The 7665-nt window shown below is 49.4% G+C and overlaps 1 protein-coding gene across 1 annotated transcript in view; it reads right to left on the reverse strand.

The window, feature by feature from the left end:
* The window catches only part of LOC128451575 (TRAF2 and NCK-interacting protein kinase-like), a gene marked incomplete in the record, with an annotated part of 49030 nt that extends 41730 nt beyond the window's left edge, over window positions 1–7300 (reverse strand). The window contains 1 exon segment of the mRNA XM_053435455.1: window positions 6825–7300. Coding sequence (XP_053291430.1) covers window positions 6825–6881 — 57 coding nt within the window.
* Window positions 7301–7665: the final 365 nt, after the last annotated feature.

Below are 7665 nucleotides of genomic sequence, written 5' to 3' on the forward strand. Positions count from 1 at the left end.
AAAAACAGCCACAAACTTATTCTCAGTCTACTTCATAGTCTCAAGTACATCCTCCCGCTGTCTCGCTCTCCCACAGTCTCATAACCAGACACACACACACACACGCTGTGCCAAAGACACACTCCTACACTAGGACTAGTGTTCAAATGTTCTAACAAGTATGAGTGGGCACAAAATGAAGTGTGTGTCGGACTAGATGCGTGTGTGTACGTGCTGAAAGAGCCAGTCAGAAAACCTGCGAGCATCTTTCAGCAGTGCAGACAGCAGCGTTCTGCAAGCAGCGCAAGTGTTCACCTTGCTTCAGACCTTCAGCTTGTGCAGGTAGAGTTTTCCTCCCCACACTTTCTCTCTGCGCGTGTGTGTGTTTGTGTGTCTGTGTGTGTCTGTGTGTTTGGCAGCTGTGTGAATTAACTCTCAGGGCTGCATACAAAGTCCTGACAGCAACTCCCCAGACACATCCTAGGATTCGCTCTCTTCATCTCTCTGCTCTTACTCAACAGACACGTTCAGATAATAATAAAAAAAGGAAAGAAATCCATGCATGTACACACACACACTCACACACACACACACACATCCGGTACATGCATATATTCATATAGGAACCACCAGCGACTGAGAGACACATGACGCAGGCCTGGGTGTGCAGCTTTCCTTCCCTCCACGCACAGCATACAGAACGAGTGCAGTTTTTGCTGCTCCAGTTCATACTGGTCCTCGGGCTCGCTGATAAAAATATAGCACGATGTATCATTCATATTTCATAAGCCACTTGCAGAACGAGCTCGTCAGTGTCAGCGTCTGTGGTTGAGAATTCCCTGTGACTGGAGCCCCTTCCTCCTTTTCACCGTGTTGTGGTCGCGCTCAGAGTCACCTGACTGCCACATGACCTCGCTGGTCGACCAATGAATCACAGAGCAGCTGAATAACAGTAACAGGGATAAATATAGCTGCGAAAAACAACATGAAAAGTGCTGAGACAAGAAGGAATCGAGACGTGATGACACAGAAACATCAATGTGACTCTGCAAATTGTTTAACCCCCCCTGTTCACCAGCATTCAAAATAATCTCATGGCAAAACCCTCAAAGTTCTATGAGAAGAGCTTTAAAAGAAAAGTTCGATTTGCTTTTCACACAACAGCAGCGACGATGTGTTTCGCAGCATTTGGCTTTTGAGATACACGGCTCGCTTTGCCTAACCTCGCTCGCCACTTATCTCAGAGTGTGAGGAACAACAATTTTATCTTGCCAGCGTTTCGGTGCCAAACTCAAAGCATCGCTCGAGCAAAACCAGGATGAAGAAGAATCAGAGAAAAAAGGAGATTGGAAGCAGCGCTGGATCCATTATTTCCTCCAAACAATGGATCATATCAGTGCATGTGCAGCATGAGCCATTAGAAATAATGGGTTTTAGAGTGCAGGGCATGGAATTCCTGGGAAGGCCTCTTAACATGTGTGACTTTCACCGACTGCATTTGTTCTTTCATTCCACAACTTAACCTTAATCCTCACCATAGAATTCGTTAACTCTTAACCAACCACAAGCTAAAGCCAAAGTCCAACCCCAACACCAGGACAAGCTTCTCTTTCACAGATATTTTACACGCGATTCAAACCCAGCTAAAAATACAAGTGCCAACACATTTTATCTCATCATCAGCGACTTGGTTTGGCAACAACACAACTGGCATTCTATTGGTTGGGGATGTTTTTTTTTACAGGCTTGTTGCACAAGACAATTCGAGTGCCAGTGTTTCACGTGCACTGACACAACGAGAGGAGAAGAGACAGTGAGGATACTTTTACCGGAGCTACATTAATTGTGTTGACGCAGTAAAACACCCGGTGATGTGATAGTCACGGCATTAAATGAAACAAAGTCGTGATTCACCCTGATCGGTTCTTTAGTGGATGTGGGCCCGGTGTGAATGTTAAGTGCACGTTTCAGGGCAGCAGGCAGCAAACCAGGTGAGTGCTGCTGTTAGTGTTAGAAAGTGAATTACAGAGAAGTGAGGTGTGGGGGGGGGGGGGGATTGAATTAGAGACCCTAAGAGGATGATGGGAGTCAAGCTGGGGCCGGGTCTGCCTCTTCTGAAACCACTTACACTTTAAACAACATGGCTCTCCACCGCTTGCTTCTCACTGGGAGACGCTGTGGTAGCCCTAATTCCCAGTACATCTCACCCGGACACGTACAGTACACTAACAGGAGTCGACTCTTAATCACAGATTTGCAGCCGGCGGGAGATGATCCGCGCCCCACAGAGTTTGTTCGAGCTGATGAACCCGCGCGCCTCTCGCTCCGTCTCTGCCAATCGTGTCATCTCACACCTTGTCCCCGTCACCTTCGTCCCCATCATCATCATCATCATCATCATTCATCTCTGCTCCGCAATATCGGCCTGCCGCTCTCTCCCTCTGTCTCTCCATCCATCTCTCCTGCCTTGCTGCCCTGCACCCGGGCGAGTCAGACACAACGGAGGGACTCAGCTCCTACTATGGACTTGTTTACATGCACACGATTCCTCCGAGCGCTTCAGATGGAGCGCGAGTGTGTTCTCTGTGTGTCAGAGCATGAGAGGAGAATGAAAGCGAATTGGAGCGAGCAGGCTTGTGCACATTACACCTAATGCATCATTAAATGCCTTGTTGACATAATATATATGTTATGATTTAAAGTTGTGAGCCAGAAGATTCACAGCGTTTGTTTGTGTTTTTTATGATCCGACAACATTTTGTGCAGATTGCTGAGTTGTTTACGTTTTGCACTTTTAAAGAATTCATCGGGAAATCAAAAGAGCGCGGCTGACACTGCGATGACTTTTCTCCTTGAATTTGATTTACCATATTTTAGCTGCACAGAAACCAGGCAGACACTATGAATAACTGGTGATATAGATTGAAATATGAAATCCTGGCTTCATGCTACATGTTTTTCCGAATGGGACTGAGTCACTTTCTTATATCAACAATATCAGGAAGACAAATACACATTTCTATTACAATGTCAGTGATTACAAAAGGAATTTGGCCGCTTCAAATAATCAATTTCATATTTCACATGGTGATGCTTCTGCAGAGCGGAGAGTTAAAGACTGGATGCAGCTCCATCAGTGACTTGGGAGGGGAGGGGGGGGGAAATAGGTCAACTAGAAGCAGGCGGGCAGAGTGAGAGGAGGGGGGGTGGGAGGCAGAGGGGCATTTCTCAGCGACAGACTGCCATACAGTATATAGACTATTCATGAATAAGCTCTGTGTAAGCCCTGGGCACTGCTGTGGCCCCGTTACTATGGCGTCCATGGTGGAGGGCCGAGGAATGTGGCCTTACTGGGCAACAAGGAATGGAGAAGGAGGGAGGGAGGGAGGGGGGGGGGGGGGGGGGGGTTCTGGAGAGGGGCCTAAGCAGCTCGGACTACTTTGGTCACCGGTCACATCTCCACCTTCAGCAGAGCCTCTGTCGCTTTCTTCTTCTCTCCCTGCTCCTTTTGTCTCTCCCTGTCTCCCCTTCATCCTCACCTGCTCCCGCTTTCATCACAGAACTCACACCTGAGTCCCTTCACAGCACATTAGTCTGCTGCCAGTGTGTGTGTGTGTGTGTGTGTGTGTGCCTACTTGTGTGTGTGTGTGTGTGGTGCTGTGGCTGTACTTCCTGCTGGTTCACCATCTGTTGCTGATCGTCAGCTGACTGGATGAACCCGTGCCTCTGACGCCTCTGACCTGTGTGTGTGTGCACGTGAGCCTATCGTTATTCACATCCAGAGCCGCCGTGTGCATGAAGACCACGGCGTCTCAACCTCTCCGGCTCTGTCTGGCTGTCACCGTGAGTCACAGCGAGAGACAGGAAACAGCGGTGAACAACGTCTGCGAGCGCATCTAACTTTGGCCTTTCCCCACTCGAGTGAAACATGCAGCGTGGGCACAGGTGGAGCGGGGGGGGGGGGGGGGTTGATGCGTGACACCGGCAAATGTGGCCGAGACCAGGGGGGACGGCACAAGGAGGAAGACGGCAGAAGAAGAAGAAGCGCAGAGACAGCAAACATGAAAAGCCACTTCTCTGTCCTCACTCCACTTCCCACTAAGTTCTGTCTGTTTCTTTGTGTCTGCTCTTTCTTTCTGTGTGTGTGTGTGTGTGTGTGTGTGTGTGTGTGTGTGTGTGTGTGTGTGTGTGAGAGATGGTCAGTGTTCCTAAACCCAGCAGATTGCAAGAGCTAGCCCTGCCCTGTGAACACCCCCCATCCCCTCCCTCAAACAGACACACAAACAACACCCCCCCCCCCCATCATCAGCACCAATGCCAGTATTATAATCAGCCCGCCCCCCCTCTCCCCATCTCACCAGCCCAGCTGACCTACTTCCTGTCTAGCCACTCCAGTAGTTGACTGCACACTGTCATATGAGCGTGTGTGTGTCTGTGTGTGTGTGTGTGTGTGTGTGTCATGATGAGTAGAAATGCACAGTATATATATAAAATATGAAGGAGGGTGAGCAGGAGCTGTTCAGGCTGAGACTTGCCCGTTCAGACACTGCATTTAGGGAATCATCTTTTTTTCAGATCTGGATGTTTATCAGGAACCGTCGTGACGCCGCCCCGTTCAAAACGATTCCCTGGAAGTTGGGATGCAGGTTTGGGCCGGAGAGAGAGAGAGAAAGAGAGAGAGAGAGAAAGAGAGAGAGAGAGAGAGAGAGAGAGAGAACAAAACGAAACCAAGAGTTTGAAATGAGTCACCCGTCTGCAGGACAGGGGGGTTTGTGGGGCTGAGGAATTTTCACGTCTTCATATTTTTTTTCCAGAAATCATATTCTGGAAAAGCTTCTAAAAAACGTTGTGTTTCAAAAAGGTGTCGTATAAATTCACATTATTTCAGAAACTTGTCATGTAGAAGTGAAAAAATAATACATGAGCGTGCATGCATGTGTCCTCTCAGCTGCATGTGAGTCACAGGACGAGACGGGCGCTTGACATGTCTCTGAAATAATGGGACATGCATGGACCGACTCCCTAAGCCCACAGACCCTTCTCTCCTCTTCCCTCATCTACTCTCTCTGCATCCATCTCCATCTCCTCCTCATCCTCCTATTCTTTCATGTCCACCTTTCTGCTCCCCCCCCCCCCCCCCCCGGCCAGAGAGAACACACTACAGGTGAAAAAACCTCAAAAGGTGTCGACACTAGGTTCAACTCCCCGGTGAACGTTCCCCTTCGTGCAGGCGGCACTGGGAGAGATAATTCTTAAAGACGGAGCAGCTGGCAGAGAGAGGATGAGGAGGATGGAGTCAGTCAGACAGGAGGCGCTGGAGGAACAGGTGATAAAAGTGACGGCAAACAGCAGGAGTGACACGTACACCAGCTCGTCGTCCCTGCCTCGGCTGAGCGGTTGTGACTCAAGCAGAAACAGGAGACACGCACAAAGAGACAGGTAGAGACAGACGAGAGCTGGACAAGGAGACACAATCCAGCCCGACAAGGACACAGGTAAACAGAGGGCGGGCGAGACAACAACTGCATTGTGTGTGTGTGTGTCTGTGCGATGTGGGTCTGGTGTCTCAGAACAGCAAACAGGTCTGCAGCGGAAGAATCCCTCACTTGTGTATCAGCCTGGCAGACACCTACACTGCAGAAACACACACACACATACACACACACACAACACGTATACACTCAGAGGGACACACAGCATGCCAAGCCAAGCGGAAAACACGGGTGTTCACGCATAAACGCAAGGGTACGTGTTTGTGTGTGTGTGTGAGCGAGAAAAATAGAGTGTGTCTGTTTGTGTGCGTGTGTTTGTGTGTGTGTGTTTGCAGCACATATTCAATGAACAAAAGAACTGGGTAGTGCAGCATGTAAGGCTTCTGCTTTGGTGGAGTGTAGCCTACAGTGACTACAGGTCGGTTGGCGCTACCTCACTCACACTGTCACAAACGCACGCGCACACACACACACACACACACACACTAACACACACGCAAAGCATCACAAACATATAGGCTACAGCAGCAAACAGCACAGGACAAATGTCGGTCAATAAAAACTTGAAATGTGAAATCAAGTAAGAGTTTCTCACACACAGCTCTGGAGAATCAGTGTGTGTCTGTGTGTAGCACACATTCAATGAACAAAAGAACTGGCTATTGCAGCATGTGGGGTCTTAGCTTTGGTGGAGAGTGGCCTACAGTGACTACAGGTCGGTTGGCACTCCCTCACACACACACACAGACGCACACACACACACACACACAGGGTAAAGCATCACAGGACAAATGTGGAAAAATAATAACTTGAAATGTGAAATCAAGTGACAGTTTCTCACACACAGGCCTGGAGAATATGTGTGATTGTGTGATTGTGTGAGTGTGAGTGTGTGTGTGTGTGTGTATGTGTGTGTGCGTTAAAATGGGTTGAATTCCTGTGCTGTGTGAATCAAGGCCTATTAAAGGATGGTTCACTGAAAGAAGAAACACAAAACCCCCCTCATCCAGGTCAGCAGAATCACAGCCACACACACAAACACACACTCACTCACACTCACACTTGAATGAGGCTTCAGACCAGCAGTGCACGTCTATAAATACATGCATGTATATAATGGGATCTATAATCTGACACACACTGGATGGATGCTCGTCTCCCACACATCCGCCTCCTGCACGCGTGCGCTCCTGCCGGCTGCTGCTTTTCGGGGTGGGGGGCGCGCAGTCAGGTGCAGGGGGGGGGAGGCAGGAGAAGACGCGCACGCACGCACTCACACCAGTTTGTTTTAAAATAATAATAAAAAAACAAAGAAGAAAGACAGAAAAATGTGTGAGAGTCGCATCTTCTCACCCTCAGAGCGGAGAGGTCGATCTCGTCCAGGCTCCGCGCCGGAGAGTCGCTCGCCATGATGGAGGAGGAGGAGGAGGAGGACGCGAGGAGCCGCTCTCCCTTTGCCCCGATATCCTGAGACGGCCTCTGCTGTCACGACGGTGTGGGTCCTCTGCTGTCCCCCACCTCCGTCTCTCTCTCTCTCTCTCTCTCTCTCTCCCTCTCTCCCTCCTTCTCCTTCTCTCCTTCTCTGTCTCCTGCACAGCGATGCCTCGGAAAGACACAGGATACAAATCAGCGTCCTCCTCCTCCACCACCTCCTCCTCTGTGGTGAGCAGCGGGACGCGTCACGGACCGGGAGCGCACGGCTACAAGGGAAGGGAGCGCGCCGGGTGCGTCGGCCCCTCAGGCTCCATGTCTGCGGGATCAGTAGCTGCAGAGGAAAAGGGTGCAGGACAGTGGAGAGCAGACTGGTGGTGATGGTGGTAGTGGTTCTTACAGCCGCTGCTGTGACAGCCGGTTAATAGTCAGAGGGGAGGGAGGAGGGAGGAGAGAGGAGGAGGAGGGAGGAGAGCAGCAAACCACGCCTGTCACTGGGCGGAGTCACATGGGACTCCCAGAACTTCTTCACCTCAATCCTGTGATGACCCCTCGGGAAAAAGTCCAGAAGAATATTTTTCATGAGGGGAAATACAATTAGATGTTTTTGATAATAACATTTAAAATATTAAAGAAAAAAAGTCAAAAATAGTCAAAACTAAATCAAAGGAAATCCATATTTTTTTTTATTTTGAGTTTGCATTTAGTTATTTTTCCAATGAAATATCTGAGAGTTCAGGAATAAAGTCATAGTTTGAATAGG

The sequence above is a fragment of the Pleuronectes platessa genome, chromosome 11, assembly GCF_947347685.1.
Source record: "Pleuronectes platessa chromosome 11, fPlePla1.1, whole genome shotgun sequence".
NCBI classification, from domain to species: domain Eukaryota; kingdom Metazoa; phylum Chordata; class Actinopteri; order Pleuronectiformes; family Pleuronectidae; genus Pleuronectes; species Pleuronectes platessa.